Source organism: Salmo salar, chromosome ssa03 (genome assembly GCF_905237065.1).
Source record: "Salmo salar chromosome ssa03, Ssal_v3.1, whole genome shotgun sequence".
NCBI classification, from domain to species: Eukaryota; Metazoa; Chordata; class Actinopteri; order Salmoniformes; family Salmonidae; genus Salmo; species Salmo salar.
In genome coordinates this window covers 57,207,926-57,229,809 of record NC_059444.1, presented here as the reverse complement: position 1 = coordinate 57,229,809, position 21,884 = coordinate 57,207,926, and the positions used below count along the sequence as shown (strand labels likewise).

At 41.7% G+C, this 21,884-nt stretch overlaps 1 protein-coding gene across 1 annotated transcript; it reads left to right on the top strand.

The window, feature by feature from the left end:
- Window positions 1-955: 955 nt before the first annotated feature.
- Window positions 956-21,765, top strand: LOC106600851 (beta-1,4 N-acetylgalactosaminyltransferase 1). The gene is made up of 11 exons (XM_045714996.1): window positions 956-1,304; window positions 8,590-8,741; window positions 8,968-9,111; window positions 9,450-9,556; window positions 9,683-9,720; window positions 11,765-11,942; window positions 12,042-12,128; window positions 15,777-15,958; window positions 19,036-19,179; window positions 20,079-20,310; window positions 21,399-21,765. The coding sequence occupies exons 2-11, from the start codon at window positions 8,590-8,592 to the stop codon at window positions 21,581-21,583; spliced, it is 1,449 nt and encodes a 482-aa protein (XP_045570952.1). The 5' UTR covers window positions 956-1,304; the 3' UTR covers window positions 21,584-21,765.
- The last annotated feature ends 119 nt before the right edge of the window (window positions 21,766-21,884 follow it).

Here is a 21,884-nt window from a genome sequence, read left to right as displayed (position 1 = left end):
GAACTCTTTGGCCTGAATGCCAAGCGTCACATCTGGAGGAAACCTGGCACTATCCCTACAGTGAAGCATGGTGGTGGCAGCATCATGCTGTGGTGATGTTTTTCAGTGGCAGGGACAGGGAGACTGGTCAAGATCGAGGGAAAGATGAACGGAGCAAAGTACAGAGAGATCCTTATTGAAAACCTGCTCCAGAGCGCTTAGGACCTCAGACTGGGGCGAAGGTTCACCATTCAACAGGACAACGACCCTAAGCACACAACCAAGACAAGGAAGGAGTGGCTTCGGGACAAGTCTCTGAATGTCCTTGAGTGGCCCAGCTAGAGCCCAGACTTGAATCTGATCTAAGATCTTTGGAGAGACCTGAAAATAGCTGTGTAGCGACACTCCCCATCCAACCTCACAGAACTTGAGAGAATCTGCAGAGAATGGGAGAAACTCCACAAATACAGGTGTGCCAAGCTTGTTGCATCATAACCAAGAAGATTCGAGGCTGTAATCGCTGCCAAAGGTGCCTCAACAAAGTACTGAGTAAAGGGTCTGAATACTTTTGTAAATGTGATATTTACGTTTTTATTTTTCAGAACTTTGCAAAAAAATCTAAAAACCTGTTTTTGCTTTGTCGTCATGGGGTATTGTCTGTATTGATGAGGGGGAAAAAACAATTTAATCAATTTTAGAATAAGGCTATAATTTAACAAAATGTTGAAAAAGTCAAGGGGTCTGAATATATTCCGAATGCACTTTAAATACTAACCTATTTTGAATAATCACATTAACACCATTAACCATGGAATTACGTTATATTAAGTACTTACAAAGCAATATAAAACAGCTCACAGAAGTATTGCTTACCCACGTTACGTTTTTGATGCACGGTAATGTACGATGAGCAAGTATGCGACTACGTGTCTCAGCAGCATGCCGTAAACGCTTACATCTAATTTGCATAGCCTATGTACATTAATATCAGATGTCTGAGAGGGGGCGGAAGGATACCTTTCAAAGCACCAAAATAACAAGGGTTACAATAGCATCTCTCTCCATTGAATATAGTCGGTTGACGTCAACAACCCTTATCGAATATTCAAAAACCGATTACAATAATCACATATACACCAATATAAGGAAAGGATAGACGGGAGCTAGACAGCCGCTGTGCTGCTTTGCGGACAACGACTCCCATTGTGAGGGCAATATATCCATAATCTTTGGTTTACCCTCTGATCATAGCTGCTGTGGATTTTATTTTTTCAAAAGTTAAATGACAAGACAGACTGGACCATCGTAGAATTGTGTGCAAAAAGGTTTGTATTTTAGCCTTACTTTTCACTAAGCAGTTTTAACATTTTGTTACATTTTTCCATTTGTATAGACTAGTAGACCTAAATAGTAGACCTACGGAACATTCATTAAATGAATAGTAAAACATTCACATTTGCATATTGTCTTATCCAAATGTAAATGTTTATTAATATCATGAATTTGGCGTGGCCTACTATTTATAGGGCTATATTATTATAACAAGTTTATTTGTATTTACATTAGGCTATACAATTTGACATTTATTGTGGTTTATCCATCCAATAAGGATCTGTAAGCCATTCTTCAAAATCGGTCGATTTAAAAATAAATAAAATAACTGATATTTATTTACCTAGGCAAATCAGTTAAGAACAAATTCTTATTTACAATGAAGGTCTACCCCGGCAAAACCCTAAGGGCCCTGTGCCAATTGTGCACCCCCCTTTTTGTGTCGGTAATTTTGCGAGATATGCGGCAAATATTGATATAATATCCATCATTTTAAACATGGAGTCACGCGATGGTGTTGTGTGGTACCCCTACTATGACTCAGGAAAGCATGTAGTTTATTAGGCTACAGATAAAATATTGTTATGAACTTCACAGGGTGGTGAAAATGATGTGATGGGTTTTATACTCCAATAAATATCGAGGGTCTTATTCTGATGAAATTATGATGGATCCTTGAGGAATGTTTACCTCGTCAATAGGTGTAACCAGACCTCGCCCTCTTTTTAAAAAAATGCAACCGTAATTTAACTAGGCAAGTCAGTTAAGAACAAATTCTTATTTACAATGACGGCCTACTCGGGCCAAACCTTAACGACACTGGGCCAATTGTGCGCAGCCCTTATGGGACTCTCAATCACGGCAAAAAGTGATACAGCCTGGATTCGAACCAGGTACTATAGTGACGCCTCTTGCACTGAGACACAGTGCCTTTAACCACTGCGGCACTCGGGAGCTACCCTTGCTTAATCCAGTTGGCTCTCCAGTGGAAAAAATGTGTTTCTCCTTCCTCAGAGCAAAATATCTATACGTGCTTTATTTCAAAGGGATATTGTATCTACTATCCACTAACATCAAGGCGGTGACCCGATCCTGTAGGTTCATGCTCTACAACATTCGCAGAGTACGACCCTGCCTGACACAGGAAGCGGCGCAGGTCCTAATCCAGGCACTTGTCATCTCCCGTCTGGATTACTGCAACTCGCTGTTGGCTGGGCTCCCTGCCTGTGCCATTAAACCCCTACAACTCATCCAGAACGCCGCAGCCCGTCTGGTGTTCAACCTTCCCAAGTTCTCTCACGTCACCCCGCTCCTCCGCTCTCTCCACTGGCTTCCAGTTGAAGCTTGCATCCGCTACAAGACCATGGTGATTGCCTACGGAGCTGTGAAGGGAACGGCACCTCCATACCTTCAGGCTCTGATTTGGCCCTACACCCAAACAAGGGCACTGCGTTCATCCACCTCTGGCCTGCTGGCCCCCTACCTCTGAGGAAGCACAGTTCCCGCTCAGCCCAGTCAAAACTGTTCGCTGCTCTGACACCCCAATGGTGGAACAAGCTCCCTCACGACGCCAGGACAGCGGAGTCAATCACCACCTTCCGGAGACACCTGAAACCCCACCTCTTTAAGGAATACCTAGGATAGGATAAAGTAATCCTTCTAACCCCCCCTTAAAAGATTTAGATGCACTATTGTAAAGTGGTTGTTCCACTGGATATCATAAGGTGAATGCACCAATTTGTAAGTCGCTCTGGATAAGAGCGTCTGCTAAATGACTTAAATGTAAATGTAAATGTATCTATTCCTTATGTCACAACTTACTGGAATACATTTGTCACTAATATATGTTGGAACAAATCTATAAATCTAATTGTGCTAATGGAAAAACTTCATATTCGTAAATCTAAATTCACTCATAAAAAAAACAGTCTTCCATGTTTTCTGTAAGTAATTTTAGCAGTACATTAAGAACATTCTACATTCTTCCAATAAAAAAGCTGTTAAAACAATAATCTTTTAAGGTCTTTGTATAATCTGTAATTTGTTGTGCCCCTAGCATATCAAATCATATCAAATTGTATTTGTCACATGCGCCGAATACAACAGTAGACCTTACAGTGAAATGCTTACTTACAAGCCCTTAACCAACAATGCCGTTTTAAGAAAATACCCCCCCGAAAAAAAGTACGAGATAAGAATAACAAATAATTAAAGTAATTGTCTGTTTTGTATACTTATTGTATGTATACTGGTGTTTCTGCAATAACATCTGCTAAATGTGTGCATGTGACCAATAACATTTGATATGAGGAGGAAATTATAGTCCTAAAAAGCTTTCCAGTTTCAATGACTCACCCAATGACGTGTAGCTCACTCACTGACTGTAGCCAACGCGCTCCTGCCAAAAGCCTATCTTTCTCGTTCTGTGTAGTTCGTAAAAAACAGTGTTCGCACAATAGGCCTATTTGGACGTTTCTAAATTATTTTCGTTGCCTACAGACAGATGTATTTTTTAAATTATTGAACCTTGATTTAACTAGGCAAGTCAGTTAAGAACAAATTCTTGTTTACAATGACAGCCTACCAAAAGGCAAAAGGCCTCCTGCTGGGACGGGGATGGGATACAAATAAATGTAATTAAAATATGGGACAAAACACACATCACGACAAGAAAGACAACACAACACTACATAAGGAGAGACCTAAGACAACAACATAGCGTGGTAAACAACACAACAACACCACAAAATAGAGTATAAACATTATTGGGCACAGACAACAGCACAAAGGGCAAGAAGGTAGAGACAACAATACATCATGCAAAGCAGCCACATCCGTCAGTAAGTGTCCATGATTGAGTCTTTGAATGAAGAAATTGAGATAAAACTGTCCAGTTTAAGTGTTTCATGCAGCTTGTTCCAGTAGCTAGCTGCAGCGAACTGAAAAGACGATTGACCCAGGGATGCGTGTGATTCAGGCCACGAGAGGTACCGGATCCTGGAAAATAGGTACCGGAACGAAACAGTCCAAAACCGAGAGTCCGGCTCAAATTAAGCACTGAACGGCAGTCAAGCATCGATCATCATGTCACCAGAATAAGACCCTCAATATTTATTGGAAAGGAGCATCAAGCTCATCTCTGTGCACTTTCACCGCCCTGTATCCTGATAAACTGTCTGGTTTCCCGAGTCGTGGTGGGAGGACCACACACCATATCATCGCGTGACTCCAATATTTATTTCGATATGATTATTATTATATACTGCTCAAAAAAATAAAGGGAACACTTAAACAACACATCCTAGATCTGAATGAAAAAAATAATCTTATTAAATACTTTTTTCTTTACATAGTTGAATGTGCTGACAACTAAATCACACAAAAAGAATCAATGGAAATCCAATTTATCAACCCATGGAGGTCTGGATTTGGTGTCACACAAAATTAAAGTGGAAAACCACACTACAGGCTGATCCAACTTTGATGTAATGTCCTTAAAACAAGTCAAAATGAGGCTCAGTAGTGTGTGTGGCCTCCACGTGCCTGTATGACCTCCCTACAACGCCTGGGCATGCTCCTGATGAGGTGGCCGACGGTCTCCTGAGGGATCTCCTCCCAGACCTGGACTAAAGCATCCGCCAACTCCTGGACAGTCTGTGGTGCAACGTGGCGTTGGTGGATGGAGCGAGACATGATGTCCCAGATGTGCTCAATTGGATTCAGGTCTGGGGAACGGGCGGGCCAGTCCATAGCATCAATGCCTTCCTCTTGCAGGAACTGCTGACACACTCCAGCCACATGAGGTCTAGCATTGTCTTGCATTAGGAGGAACCCAGGGCCAACCGCACCAGCATATGGTCTCACAAGGGGTCTGAGGATCTCATCTCGGTACCTAATGGCAGTCAGGCTACCTCTGGCGAGCACATGGAGGGCTGTGCGGCCCCCCAAAGAAATGCCACCCCACACCATGACTGACCCACCGCCAAACCGGTCATGCTGGAGGATGTTGCAGGCAGCAGAACGTTCTCCACGGCGTCTCCAGACTCTGTCACGTCTGTCACGTGCTCAGTGTGAACCTGCTTTCATCTGTGAAGAGCACAGGGCGCCAGTGGCGAATTTGCCAATCTTGGTGTTCTCTGGCAAATGCCAAACGTCCTGCACGGTGTTGGGCTGTAAGCACAACCCCCACCTGTGGACGTCGGGCCCTCATACCACCCTCATGGAGTCTGTTTCTGACCGTTTGAGCAGACACATGCACATTTGTGGCCTGCTGGAGGTCATTTTGCAGGGCTCTGGCAGTGCTCCTCCTGCTCCTCCTTGCACAAAGGCGGAGGTAGCGGTCCTGCTGCTGGGTTGTTGCCCTCCTACGACCTCCTCCACGTCTCCTGATGTACTGGCTTGTCTCCTGGTAGCGCCTCCATGCTCTGGACACTACGCTAACAGACACAGCAAAGCTTCTTGCCACAGCTCGCATTGATGTGCCATCCTGGATGAGCTGCACTACCTGAGCCACTTGTGTGGGTTGTAGACTCTGTCTCATGCTACCACTAGAGTGAAAGCACCGCCAGCATTCAAAAGTGACCAGAACATCAGCCAGGAAGCATAGGAACTGAGAAGTGGTCTGTGGTCCCCACCTGCAGAACCACTCCTTTATTGGGGGTGTCTTGCTAATTGCCTATAATTTCCACCTGTTGTCTATTCCATTTGCACAACAGCATGTGAAATGTATTGTCAATCAGTGTTGCTTCCTAAGTGGACAGTTTGATTTCACTGTCACGTCCTGACCAGTATAAGGTTAATTCGTATTGTAGTTTGGTCAGGACGTGGCAGAGGGTATTCGTTTTATGTGGTTCGGGGTGGTGTGTTTTGTTGAAGGGGCATTTGGTTTAAGTATTCCGGGGTTTTTTGGGCACTGTTTGGTTTTCAGGTATTCTATGATTTTGTCTAGTATGTCTGTTTCTATGTTTGGTTAATTGGGGTTGGGACTCTCAGTTGAAGGCAGGTGTTGTCTATCTGCCTTTGATTGAGAGTCCCATATATGAGGGTGTGTTTGTTATTTGTGGGTGATTGTTCTGTGTTGAGCTTTATGCTTTGCCAGACTGTTTGTTGTTCGTTCGTTCTAGTTCTTTGTTATTTTGGTGTTCATTTTGTATTTATTAAAAAGCAAGATGAGCATACACATACCTGCTGCGTTTTGGTCCTCCATTTCCAACGACAAGCGTGACATTCACAGAAGTGTGATTGACTTGGAGTTACATTGTGTTGTTTAAGTGTTCCCTTTATTTTTTTGAGCAGTGTATAAATATTTCCGCATAAAGACGTTTCCACCGCCATTTCTTGCATAATTAATTTTACAGACACAAAAAGATCCCACCATGTCAACGAACAAATTCGGTCGGCATTTATAAAAATTGTACCGAAACCTCCTGTTTTCATCACAGTTGTCATTACTTTTATTTATTTATATATATATATATATATATATATATATGTGTGTGTGTGTGTATGTTATGCCTTTATTTGCAGAAAAACTTGCAGAAAAACTGGTTGGAAACGTGGTGATTGAAACTTTTGGCAAAACAATTAATTATAAGCTGCTACTAACACTTCAGTTTTGCACTTTTTTTTTAACTCAGCAAAAAAAGAAACATCCTTTTTCAGGACCCTGTCTTTCAAAGATAATTTGTAAAAATCCAAATAACTTCACAGATCTTCATTGTAAAGGGTTTAAACACTGTTTCCCATGCTTGTTCAATTAACCAAAAACAATTAATGAACATGCACCTGTGGAACGGTCGTTAAGACAGTAACAGCTTACAGACTGTAGGCAATTAAGGTCACAGTTATGAAAGCGTAGGACACTAAAGAGGCCTTTCTACTACTGACTATGAAACACACTAAAAGAAAGATGCCTAGGGTCCCTGCTCATCTGCGTGAACGTTCCTTAGGCATGCTGCAAGGAGGCATGAGGACTGCAGATGTGGCCAGGGCAATAAATTGCTATGTCCGTACTGTGAGATGCCTAAGACAGCGCTACAGGGAGACAGGACGGACAGCTGATCGTCCTCGCAGTGGCAGACCATGTGTAACAACACCTGCACAGGATCGGTACATCTGAACACCACACCTGCGGGACAGGTACAGGATGGCAACAACAACTGCCCGAGTTACACCAGGAATGCACAATCCCTCCATCAGTGCTCAGACTGTCCGCAATAGGCTGAGAGAGGCTAGAGTGAGGGCTTATAGGCCTGTTGTAAGGCAGGTCCTCACCAGACATCACCGGAAAAGTCGTCTATGGGCACATACCCACCATCGCTGGACCAGACAGGACTGGCAAAAAGTGCTCTTCACTGACAAGTCGCGGTTTTGTCTCACCAGGGTTGATGGTCGGATTCGCATTTATCGTCGAAGGAATGAGCGTTACACCGAGGCCTGTATTCTGGAGGAGGATCGATTTGGAGGTGGAGGGTCCGTCATGGTCTGGGGCGGTGTGTCACAGCATCATCGGAATGAGCTTGTTGTCATTGCAGGCAATCTCAACGCTGTGCGTTAAAGGGAAGACATCCTCCTCCCTCATGTGGTACCCTTGCTGCATCCTGACATGACCTTCCAGCATGACAATGCCACCAGCCATACTGCTCGTTCTGTGCGTGATTTCCTGCAAGACATGAATGTCAGTGTTCTGCCATGGCCAGCGAAGAGCCCGGATCTCAATCCCATTGAGTGCGTCTGGGATCTGTTGGATCGGAGGGTGAGGGCTAGGGCCATTCCCCCCAGAAATGTCCGGGAACTTGCAGGTGCTTTGGTGGAAGAGTGGGGTAACATCTCACAGCAAGAACTGGAAAATCTGGTGCAGTCCATGAGGAGGAGATGCACTGCAGTACTTAACGCAGCTGGTGGCCACACCAGATACTGACTGTTACTTTTTATTTTGCCCCCCCCTTTAATGCAGCTGGTGGCCACACCAGATACTGACCATTACTTTTGATTTTGATCCCCCCTTTGTTCAGTGACACATTATTTAATTTCTGTTGGTCACATGTCTGTGGAACTTGTTCAGTTTATGTCTCAGTTGTTGAATCTTTATGTTCATACAAATATTTACACATGTTCAGTTTGCTGAAAATAAACGCAGTTGACAGTGAGAGGACGTTTCTTTTTTTGCTGAGTTTATATATGATGGCAATAACGCTGATTCAACCAGTTTGTTTCCACTGGGTAGCCCCTTCAAGATTTGCTTCCCTGGTCAGAATTTGATGCTCTTGTCTTCTACAGATGGGCAGTCTTCGACAGATGGGTAGACGCAAGCAGATACTTGTCCTAGCTATTTTCGGTTTCTGTCTGTCAGCATCAGTGATGATCTCCTTCATATTCCACTATTGCACAACAGAGGAAGACACAGATCAATTAGTTCCTCAGCCAATAAGGTACATTTTATTTTTCAGCAACTGTTTGTTTTAACTAAGTTATCGTGAAGGCTGAAATCACTTAGATATTTCAAAATGTAAAGGTACAACATACTTGTTTTTAAGACAGTTCTGCCATCGTGAAAATCAATAAAGTACTATACCAGTTTTAAAATTGTATATCTTCAGCAATGGAACCTGTCCAGTTCTTGTAGATTATGTACTATTTGTCCATGTGAATCAATAGAGCCTTACCATCCACCAGTCCCAGACAACCCAATTGCATCTGTCAGGGAAGCGGAGTGTTTGTACTGAAAGATCATCTTCCAAAAGACCAGTATGATGACATAGTCAAACGAAGAGCTGAGGAGTACAGGAAGCATCATATCAGGTGGGTAAAATACTACAAATGTAACCTGGTGTTACGGAAATCAAGTAGCTTGCTTAGCGAGTAACCCTTTCCCCCGATTCGGCTCATACCTGGCTCGAAATGGGGACCTCTGCTTCGCATCACTAGTGACCGCCCTCCATAATAACAACATTTCAAGCTAACTGTGGAGTTTGTTTATTGCACTTCTTAATGCCGTTACACTGGCAACCAGGTCATTTCTGGACATGATATTCTTCCATTTCAAGAAGAATATCCACCAAGTTGAGTGTTATGTCTTAAATATGCACATGCATGCTGTACTCAGGAAACATTTATGGGACCATTTGATCTTCTCCTAGGACAAGCTCCAGTCTGAACAGGCTTATCTTTGCTCCATCCAACTCCCCTCTTCAGTATCCCATCCAGGGGTTCACTGTTGTCCCTCTTCGGAAGACATTGATACCAGGTAGCCTATGCTTGTTTACGTACTTTCCATCAATAAAGACAACTGTATACAGTATGTTCTTTGCAAAGCAGTTACACAATAGATTAGTAACTCTATGTAAATTGTGCTATAAAAATATTATTTCAGGTTTAGCTCTCCATGCAGCAAAAAGACAAAATTACAAGGTTGGTTCGAAACGCTTTGAATGGATAATGGACTTGAGGGTCTTATGTTCTCCATGTTGTAATGAACAACTGTTTGTTGGTGTTTGGAATCTTTGGTAAGACTTTACAGTAAGGGCAGGATACAAACAATGTCAATTTTACCCTTAATGTTAAGAGTTACCTGCTCTTTTTGGTGGTGGTTCTTTACATCAGGTGTCGTATCTACCATTTTCTGCTTAGCTATTACTTCATGTTGGGGAGAACCGGGATGGAAGTAACACGTCGTTTTTTTTCCTTTTTACTCAGAGATCGATAGTGCTAGAGAAACCATATTTTATGATAAACAACTTACAGTATATATGTCCTCTACCATTAGCAACTGTAATTAAATGTCTAGGACTAATCACTTTAAAATAAAAATTCAGAACGAAACTACCATAATGCTACTTTTGTACTAGCTAGGCGGGTCTAAACTAAAACAGGCTTGGGTCAAAATTAACATCTGGCCAAAAGTGCACAATATCTGTCTTATTTAAATTGTTCTGGTTTGTAGTGCCCCTTACTTTCAACAAAGGTACTATCAGCCATAGTTTCTTGTTTGTGTCGATTCAATAAATAAGTATATGGGTTCGAAATTCATTAAAATTAACCATGCGTCAACATCGCAATGTTGCGCAACCACTATTTTGATTTATTTAGCCTATTAATCGGACTAAAATTATCACATAATAGCTATATTAACCATAATTTCTTTAATGGAAATATTCAATGACTATTCATGTGTAGCCCTACAAATCATGACTATAAATGTTTAGCGCTACAAATCATTTGTCTTTGTCAAGCGTGCTCCTCGTGTCTTGATAGAATATACATTTATATTCTCTTCACAAATGGCAAGCTCATCATGCTTATCACATTTCCATGGCTTGAGGTAATTGACCCCCAGAATCATAGCTATATATTTTTTAAAACCACTAATCTGTCGATAAAAGAAAATTGTCAATTAAGGCATTATTTTAATGATGTCATATGCAATTTTTAAACATTTACATAACATTATGAAAGCAATATGAACTATAAGAGACAATGGCCTGTGCTTAAACATTTTTTTATTTTATTCCAGGTCATCAATTTTGTCCCACCCGGCTCTCCTGTAACTTCTCCCAGGCTAACACCCAAGATTAGCTAGCATGATACTTAAAACCTATGCTGTCGTTTAGTCACTAGATGGGTTAAGACATATGTAAGCACAACTCTACAAAAAACCTTTTGGGGTCCGATGCAGGGAGGTCGTCCTCCCCATTAGGGATGTGCCGATTTCACTACATCATTCTAGCTTCTGTGTTATCTGAGAAAATGGGCATGTTACTTTCATCCCAGTGTTATGATACTCATGATTTGTCCCACAGATGGTTTGTTTATGTTTCTACCGTTGTGACTAGATGGAGTAAGCCTACACCAGCTTAATCTAGTGGACACATCTGTTGTTGACAACTGTAGCAAACCCTAACCTATTCTCCTAACCTGCTGCTTTATTCACATAACCTGCTGCGTTAGTTCTCCTAACCAGACACATGAATTATCATAACCTAAATCATCAGTAGCATCACACCATTTCTCCCTGTGTTCCTTTCCTTTTTGCAATGAAGTAAGCAGCAAATAGTTTTTTTTCCACTGGTTCATTCCTCAGTTACGGTATGTCTGAGACTGCATTGATATGAACAGGAGAACCAGTTCATCCACCTATTTTTCACATTTGTTTACAATGACAGAAATGCCTACAAGTTTTGTACTCCAAAAGATACAAATAATTTTTGAACTATACATCTAAATGCTAAATCTCAATTCACATAGTGTTGTTCTGCTTCAATCTAACTTCTAACAACTTAATTTGAATACACCTTTGAGGAACTCAATTGATTAGAGAGAGAGAGAAGTATGCAAATGCTAACAAGAACCACATTGATTCAACAACTGTACAATCAAGTTCCATAGAAGTGGAAAATGGTCCTTCTCATCCTGTGGCCCGAGTTTATGAAAATGCTATGGTGTTATGGACCTGCAGGTGACTCTGAGTGTGTCCAGTGGTGTCCTGGCCATCGAGGCCCTTGGAGAGGGGGACAAAGAGGGACAGGGAGAGAAAGAGATCACTGTCCAGTCTACCAGCCTATCTGACCTCAACAATCTTCTGGGACAAATTACCTACACCAGCACTGTGTACCGAATGAGGACTGGCGATCTGGGTAAGGCCGTAGATCCAGATTTCCTACCATACCTATGTCTTCCTCTCTACATGATCTGAGACCATCATATGATACCACCCTTCCATGCTCTTTCACCAGCTCACTTCACGTTTGAACTCCATGAGGCTGTCTTCCCCATTGTCATCCAGCAGACATCAGTGCCTGTTTTATATGACATAGGAAACGGTGAGATCCACCTTTATTCCCTTGTAATGTAGCCAGTATCTGAAAGTGAAATTGGGGAGAATGAATCAACCATGGGGGAGGATCAAGACTGGGGATCAGAGTAGTGGGATATAAATAAAGGGTACACTAAAGATAATGTGATTGTTAGTCCATTGTTTTTGGTCATGAAGCTTCTACAGATATGAGCAAATGGTGGCGTCTTTAAACTGCAAAACTTAGGGCCATCATCAGGTACCAAGATTAGGTCATTAGGAAGAACTATGACATCACCCCTCATAAACTCAGCAAAAAAAGAAACGTCCTCACTGTCGACTGCGTTTATTATCAGCAAAGTTAACATGTGTAAATATTTGTATGAACATAACAAGATTCAGCAACGGAGACATAAACTGAACAAGTTCCATAGACATGTGACTAACATAAATGGAATAATGTGTCCCTGAACAAAGGGGGGTCAAAATCAAAAGTAACAGTCAGTATCTGGTGTGGCCACCAGCTGCATTAAGTACTGCAATGCATCTCGTCCTCATGGACTGCAACAGATTTGCCAGTTCTTGCTGTGAGATGTTACCCACTCTTCCAACAAGGCACCTGCAAGTTACTGGATATTTCTGGGGGGAATGGCCCTAGCCCTCCCCTTCTGACCCAACAGGTCCCAGACGTGCTCAATGGGATTGAGATCCGGGCTCTTCGCTGGTCATGGCAGAACACTGACATTCCTGCTTTGCAGGGGCGCAGGACAACTTCACAGCATTAAAGGGACGATGGACGGGGCCATGTACCGTCAAATCTTGGGTGAGAACCTCCTTCCCTCAGCCAGGGCATTGAAAATGGGTCGTGGATGGGTATTCCAGCATGACAATGACCCAAAACACACGGCCAAGGCAACAAAGGAGTGGCTCAAGAAGAAGCACATTAAGGTCCTGGAGTGGCCTAGCCAGTCTCCAGACCTTAATCCCATAGAAAATCTGTGGAGGGAGCTGAAGGTTCTAGTTGCCAAACGTCAGCCTCGAAACCTTAATGACTTGGAGAAGACCTGCAAAGAGGAGTGGGACAAAATCCCTCCTGAGATGTGTGCAAACCTGGTGGCCAACTACAAGAAACGTTTGACCTCTGTGATTGCCAACAAGGGTTTTGCCACCAAGTACTAAGTCATGTTTTGCAGAGGGGTCAAATACTTATTTCCCTCATTAAAATGCAAATCAATTTATAACATTTTTGACATGCGTTTTTCTGGATTTTTTTGTTGTTATTCTGTATCTCACTGTTCAAATAAACCTACCATTAAAATTATAGACTGATCATTTCTTTGTCAGTGGGCAAACTGTAGGTGACGTTGTTGCCGGTGCTGCCTTAAAACAGGCCTACAAGCCCTCCGTCTAGCCTCTTTTAGCCTATTGCAGACAGTCTGAGCACTGATGGAGGGATTGTGCGTTCCTGGTGTAACTCGGGCAGTTGTTGTTGCCATCCTGTACCTGTCCCGCAGGTGAGATGTTCGGATGTACCGATCTTGTGCTGGTGTTGTTACACGTGGTCTGCCACTGCGAGGACGATCAGTTGTCCGTCCTGTCTCCCTGTAACGCTGTCTTAGGCGTCTCACAGTACGGACATTGCAATTTATTGCCCTGGCCACATCTGCAGTCCTCATGCCTCCTTGCAGCATGCCTAAGGCACGCTCACACAGATGAGCATGGACCCTGGGCATCTTTCTTTTGGTGTTTTTCCAGAGTCAGTGTCCTAAGTTTTCATAACTGTTTTCATAACTGTGACCTTTAATTGCCTACTGTCTGTAAGCTGTTAGTGTCTTAACGACCGTTCCATAGGTGCATGTTCATTAATTGTTTATGGTTCATTGAACAAGCATGGGAAACAGTGTTTAAACGCTTTACAATGAAGCTCTGTGAAGTTATTTGGATTTTTACGAATTATCTTTGAGTGACAGGGTTCTGAAAAATGGACTATCTTTAGTTTATAATGAAAATATGAAGGCGGAGCAAACATGCTGTCAGCTTGCCAACTTCAACATAACATAACCCTACTTCCTCCATTCCTGAAAATTGTGCTTTAAGCATCTTCATCGCTAGCCTCACAAACTCTACTGGCTTACCAACTTCAACATGCCATCACCTAACTGCAATCAGCAATGCTGGTGTATTGACATAGTCAGGTCCAAAAGTATTGGCACCCTTGATAAAGATGATCTGAAAACACTATAATATAAAAGTGAGTTGCTGTATATTGTATGCAAGCAAGAGAGGAAAATTCTGTTATGTTTTGTAATACAATTGCTCAAAGAATGAGATTTTGTTTAAGAACTAAAAAAGCCGGGGTCAAAATGATTGTTTTCAACATTCCTCCATACAGAATCTTTGATATCCTTCGTCCTGGTACTTGGTAAAGTTCATGATGCCGTTGCTCTTAATAAGGGCCCCTGGACCAGTGGAAGCAAACATAGCCCCATAATATCAACGATCCACCACCATGCTCAATGGGTGATTATGATATATGGGTGACATATGGTGAGTATGCAGGCCATTGAAGAACTGGGGCATTTTCAGCTTCCAGGAATTGTGTACAGATCCTTGCGACATGGGGCTGTGCATTATCAAACAAGAGGTGATGGCGGCGAGTGGCACGACAATGGGCCTCAGGATCTCGTCATGGTATCTCTGTGCATTAAATTGCCATCGATAAAATGCTATTGTGTTCGTAGCTTATGCCTGCCCATACCATAACCCTCGCCACCATGGGGCACTTTGTTCACAACGTTGACATCAGCAAACTGCTCGCCAACACAACGCCATGTCTGCCATCTGCCCGGTACAGTTGAAACCGGGATTATCCATGAAGAGTAAAATTCTGTAATGTGCCAGTGGCCATCGAAGGTGAGCATTTGCCCACAGAAGTCGGTGACGACGCCAAACTGCAGTCAGGTCACCTGCAGCTTCCCTGAGGCGGTTTGTGACAGTTTGTGCAGAAATTCTTCAGTTGTGCAAACCTACAGTTTCATCAGCTGTCTGGGTGGCTGGTCTTAGAAAATCCTGCAGGTAAAGAAGCCAGATGTGGAGGTCCTGGGCTGGTGTGGTTGCATGTGCTCTGTGGTTGTGAAGCCAGTTGGATGTACTGCCAAATTCTCTAGAATGACATTGAGGCGGCTTATGGTAGAGAAATTAACATTCAATTTTCTGGAAACAGCTCTGGTGGACATTCCTGCAGTCAGCATGCCAATTGCACGCTCCCTCAAAACTTGAGACATCTGTGAAATTGTGTTGTGTGATAAAACTGCACATTTTAGAGTGGACTTGTATTGTCCCCAGCACAAGGTGCACCTGTGTAATGATCATGCTGTTTAATCAGCTTCTTGATATGCCATACCTGTCAGGTGGATGGATTATCTTGGCAAAGGAGAAATGCTCACTAACAGGGATGTAAACAAATTTGTGCACAACATTTGAGAGAAATTAGCTTTTTGTGCATATGGAAAACTTCTGGGATCTTTTACTTCAGCTCATGAAACATGGGACCAACACTTTACATGTTGCGTTTATATTTTTGTTAAGTATACAAATCAAACAGACACGTCCACCTACAATTGCAGTTGGATCTACGATGTCGCTGTGTTAAACCAGAGATGATCTCTCATTGCAGATATCAACTACCGGGTGACCATCGTCACCAAGACGTTTCTGAGATACACCGAGCTGCAGGTCCTCATCAGTAGCATAAGGACCTATTACAAGGACATCAAAATCATCATCGCCGACGACAGCCTGGAGCCACAGAAAGTGAACGGCTCCAACATTGAGCAGTACATCATGCCCCCAGCACAGGTACAAGCTGGTTTTGGTCAAATTGAAAACCTCAAAGTGGACATTCAATGTGAATTGATTATGGACATAACATACATGTTGAGCATGTGTGATTGAATTTCTGTGTTGAAAGGAATAGAAATAAGATTTTATTGAATTGTTATTGTCAATTATTGTGATGTGCATGTCTTAAATAACCCAGGTATATGTATTTGTCTCCAGGAGCAGATCAGTGCAATAAGGGCAACCTGCCATAGACCTACACTTACAGATGTAGGATCTTAATTTGAGCCAGTTTGCTACAGCAGGAAAATAATCCTGCAGAAACAGGAAATGTGGATTATAATAAATTGACATTTTGTAGGGGTTGGTGCTTCTTTCGTTAGGGAAATTTTAGTCTGAAGTTTTAAAGTGCAAATTACAAGCGTTAGCTGTGCAAGAAAATTCTCAGCAACAAAAGAGTACATTTATATCCTACATATTGTTAGGTTCTAATTCTCAGAGTAAAACACTCAATGGACATTATGAAAGCTTAACCTGTCTGGGCTAGGGGGCAGTATTTTCACGGCCGGATGAAAAACGTACCCAATTTGAACAGGTTACTACTCTGGCCCAGAAACTAGAATATGCATATTATTAGTAGATTTGGATAGAAAACACTCTGAAGTTTCTAAAACGGTTTGAATGGTGTCTGTAAGTAAACCGGCGTAAACACAGCCTACCTGGCTCTAGCATGTGTCCTTTGTCCTGATCTTGTCCACATTCTTATTGTGCCCACATTCTTAGACATTAAAAGAGTCATTGTGATCTAATTGTTGTCACGTCTTCATGACCTCCTCCTGAGGTCGACACGCATTGTGTCTGGATATCTTACAATTGTAGACGGATGTGGACAGTGAAATCATTTAAATCATCATTATCCCGCCCTCTAAAATCATTGACAGGTGACGCCATTGACTTATGGCATCAATATGTCTTAAAATAAATATTATTTAGAAAGAATATCTGTCAAATATTTTGGATCCAGGGAGGCACTAGAATATGGTCACAGTGCAGACACAGTGGAAGGATAATTTGTGGAGACATTTTACTACCATGTGTAGATGAAAACGAACATGTGGACAGGTGCGTTGTCAGAGGGGTGGAACCCCCCTGACATATGATTGCCTCCCCATTCTCACTGGGTCAGAGCGCTGTCAAACTGGCTCAGATTGTAGATAAATGTCCATTATTAGCAGTTAAGTGGTTTTGGTTTTCTTCCTACACATTTCGCTCTAACTTTTGTTCTAACTTTAATTATGACCCCATTCCTGAGCGGTAAGACTGTTTCCCTTCACAATGCTCACCAGCAACGCCGGAGACATTAGAAGGTACTGTGACAAAACCACAATTGAAAGAAATGCAGATATATCTTTCAATTATCAATATTTGTATGATGCATTTCAGTTACTTACTGACGTAAATACAAATTGTTACACCTTTGCCATTATTCAAGTCATTTGACATATTTTATTATTGGCTTATCAACATAGAAACTGGTTGTAGTTTTTGTGCTACAATGGTTAAAAAGCTATTCTGTAACAATATAGCTAAAACCACTATTGTTTGTCAATGACAGGCTACCCTGACACTTCGGTCATTTGTGTGGTATTAAAAAAGATTCTGCTAACTCCAGCAATGTTACTTGCTTTCACCAATCTAACCATATCAGAATCAGATTTTATTTTGAGTGTCAATATATATTGAGCAGTGGAGGCTGGTGGGAGGAGCTGTAACAGGACAGGCTCATTGTAATGGATGGAATGGAGTGGTATCAAACACATAGAAACCACGTTTGACTCCGTTCCATACAGTCCATTCCAGCTATCACAATGAGCCCATCCTCCTATAGCTCCTCCCACCAGCCTCCACTGACACCGAGTGTACAAAACATTAAGACAACACCTTCCTAATATTATTGAATCCCCCCCCCACACACCTTAATTAATATAATAGTTTGATTAAGATGTTTACATGCTTTGTAAGAAGAACAATTTCCGTAACAATCCTGTTTCCATGGACACACCTGAAATCAGGCTACCTAATGCTACTTTGATAAATGCAGACAAACGCCAATTAAAATGAACGTTCTACCACAGCGAACATGTTCTTTTTGGGAAGCATGTTTTATTCTGAGTTCGGACATATAAAGTTTGAATGTGAAATACTTCTAAGAGGCAAACATTCAGTTGTTCCGAACACACTTCACTCGCGCTAAAGAGGGAAGCTCGCTGGGCTGGTGGTATCACATGCGCAAATCCAATACCTCTGGTACGCTGATTTAAGGTATTTACATGTCCTAATCATTCGAAAGATTGTCCAGATCACCAGGTGTTTTAATCAGCGTATGCTTACTTTGATTTTGACCTTACGCCAATTAAGATAAACAGAGTAAGGTGTTTACATGACTATTGCATAATCTGCCTACTGCCATAATCAGTTTAATATCCAATTATTAATGTGCATGTAAACGTACTCACTGATTGAAGTGGATTTAACAAGTGACATCAATCGGGGATCGTAGCTTTCTTCTGGATTCACCTGGTCAATCTCTGTCATGGAAAGAGCAGGTGTCCGCCCATTTGTTAGACATCTGCAGCTGCTAAAGAACATTCTATTTCAGTTAGTGCAGGGTTTCCTTTCCTATGTTATACGGGTGTAGGATCTTAATTTGATCACTGTTGCTGGGAATTTTCCTGCGCCGCAGAAAATACAGATGAGCTTTGGGAATTACATAAATTCACTGAAAACCCGTACTAACACATGCCTATATTAACAGTATTGCACTTTTTATGTAGTGTAATTTTGGCTAGCTAATAGCCTAACCACCAATCAAGCAACATGATGTACTAAACATTCAAATTCCTTTGCTGCAGGACTATTTTGCAATGACAATGCTGGTCAAATTAAGATCCTACATCTGTATGCCTTTCGAATCCTGCACCCAAAGACTTTTGTTGATGAACATTCTGCAGTTACCATTCTTTTATAGGATATTTTTTTAAATCACAGATAGGCACTGCTACAAAGTAATTTTGAGTACATTTTCCTTCCCAAAGGGCTGGTTTGCTGGCAGGAACCTGGCTGTCTCTCAGGTCACTACCAAATATTTCCTCTGGGTCGATGACGACTTCCTGTTCACAGACAAAACCAAGATTGAGAATCTGGTGGAGGTGATGGAGGCCACACCAGAACTAGATGTGGTGAGCAGAGTAATTGTAGCCTGATCCCCGATCTGTCACCAGGCTAGAACAAGTACTACCTGTTTTGCTTAGACTTGGGCTGGAACTCAGTGGTAACACAACTTTCAACCAACACTTTTTCTTTACAATATTGATGGTGTAAAGGTCCTCCCCTCCAGTGAGGTTCGAAACCTTGGTGTGATACTTGGCAACCAGCTCTCGTTTGAGGCCCTCATCAGAAGTGTGACCAAAGTCCAATTTTTCCATCTATAGAACACTGGCAGGTTACGACCTATGCTGTCACAGTCTGCAGCTGAGCCACTCACCCACTCCTTTATCTCATCCTGTCTGGACTATTGTAATGCCCTGTTTATTGGTACATCTGCCAAGTGCCTAAACAGGCTACAATATGTCCAAAACGGGGCTGCACGTGTTTCAAGGACCTCTGCTAATTCTATTTTCATGTCCTCTGGATCCGACAACACATGAATATAGCTTTGTTTGTTGTCTGTGTTCCAGAGTCCTGTAAAAAAGGGTTCCAGGAGGGTTCTACAGCTGTCCCAATAGGATAAACCAATTTGGTTCAAGGTAGAAATATTTTTGGTTATGGGTAGAACCCTTTTGGGATCCATGTAGAACACTCTGTGGAACAGTTATACTACATGGAAGCAAAAAGGGTTCTACCTAGAACTAAAAATAATTATTCAAAGGGTTCTCCTATTAATAAATTTAGGTTCTAGATACTCTTATAAAAAAAAGTGGTGTGTTTTTCTGTGTTTTGGATTGTTTTCATTGTATTTTTTTTCCAACGCATTGGGTCTGAGAAATGCGCTTTACAAATGAAAATAATTATTATTATAATAATTATTATTATTATTATTACATGTGAACCTGCTCTGTTCTCTGCCTCCTGTGATCAGGTGGGCGGCTCTGTGGCGGGCCACGGCCAGTTCTACTTCTCTTTGGTGTACGAGGAGGGTAGTGGGGAGGACGGGGGTTGTCTGAACAGAAAGAGTGCAGTGAAATACCAACCTGTTCCAGGCTTCCCCACCTGCTCCTTCACCAGCGGGGTGGTCAACTTATTCCTTGGTCGCACAGATGCTGTGCGCAAAGTGGGCTTTGACCCCCAGCTGAAGAGAGTGGCGCATTCAGGTGGGCTTTATTACATTTTTATTTATTTAACCTCTATTTATCCAGGAAGTCCCACTGAAGTTTGAAGATCTCAATTAGGAGGGATATTATTATTATTATATATATATATATATATATATATATATATATATATATATATATATATATATATATATATATATATATATATAGTACCAGTCAAAAGTTTTGGACACACCTACTCATTTCAGGGTTTTTCTTTATTTTTACTATGTTCAACATTGTAGAATAATAGTGAAGACATCAAAACTATGAAATAACACATATGGAATCATGTAGTAAGCAAAAAACTGTTAAACAATTACAAATATATTTTATATTTGAGATTCTTCAAAGTAGCCAACCTTTGCCTTGATGACAGCTTTACACACTCTTGGCATTATCCTCTTCACTTATCCTCTTCACTATTATTCTACAATGTAGAAAATAGTAAAAATAAAGAAAACCCCTTGAATGAGTAGGTGTGTCCAGACTTTTCACTGTTAATATATATATATTTCCTTCTTGATTATTTTAGGAGGGAGACTTGGCCAATATGTATTCTGTATGTAGATATACAGTATGAGAAGTGCACAATGTGTATGACAGAGGTATCGTATAATATATGTGTAATGTTGAGTGTGTAATGTACAGTCAGTCTATTTTGTACTGTATATAGCAGTACTTTGTGTCTAAGACAATTTTCCCACTAGGGACATTAAAGTTCATCCTATGCTAAGAGGGCCGTTAAAAGCCCAGTAAAAACAGTTGCACAGATTTGACATTTAAGTCATTTAGCAGACACTCTTATCAAGAGTGACTTGCAGGAGCAATTAGGGTTAAGTGCCTTGCTCAACGGCACATCGACAGATTGCAGCAAGTCTGTAAACTATGTCAATAGGAAATCTGGAAAGCTGTGTCAATAAGAAAGACGGATGGACAAATTTGAGAGTGAGGTTCAGTTTCAGTGTTGTTGGGTTAAGTATGGATGATTATTATAATGTTGCTGATCTTACGCTTAAGGCACAGCTCTGTCTTTGGTAATTCATCTTTGGTCCATTCCATTTTCCCTGTCCATATGTCTGTTTCAGAGTTCTTCATGGATGGGTTGGGCAGTTTGCTGGTTGCCAGCTGTAGTCATGTCGGCATCGACCACCAACCCAAAATTGAAAACGCAAAGTACTCGTCATTCCGAAATCCACAATCAAAAGACGTAGAAGACAAACTAGCCCACCACTTCTTCAAGAACCACCTGAAATGTATCCGTTATGGATAGTTTACAAAGAAGTAAACAGTGAAAATAGTGGCGCAATAGTGAGGTGCAATATTCCAAATATGTAGTCGAGGCATCCCATCTGTAGTGGCGCAGTTCTCTTAAAAAAAATGTCAAGCCACAGGTATCTACAGGAAGCAAATGAGCATGAGGCGATCGTCGGGTTGGAAAATGTAACCCATATGGCTTTCACTCATATCAATCACACCATTAAAACAATCAGGCGCATCACAAAGAATGGCATCAATGGTTTTGTCATTGTGGCCCAGACATGAAGGACACAATACACCTAGAATTGGTCTAG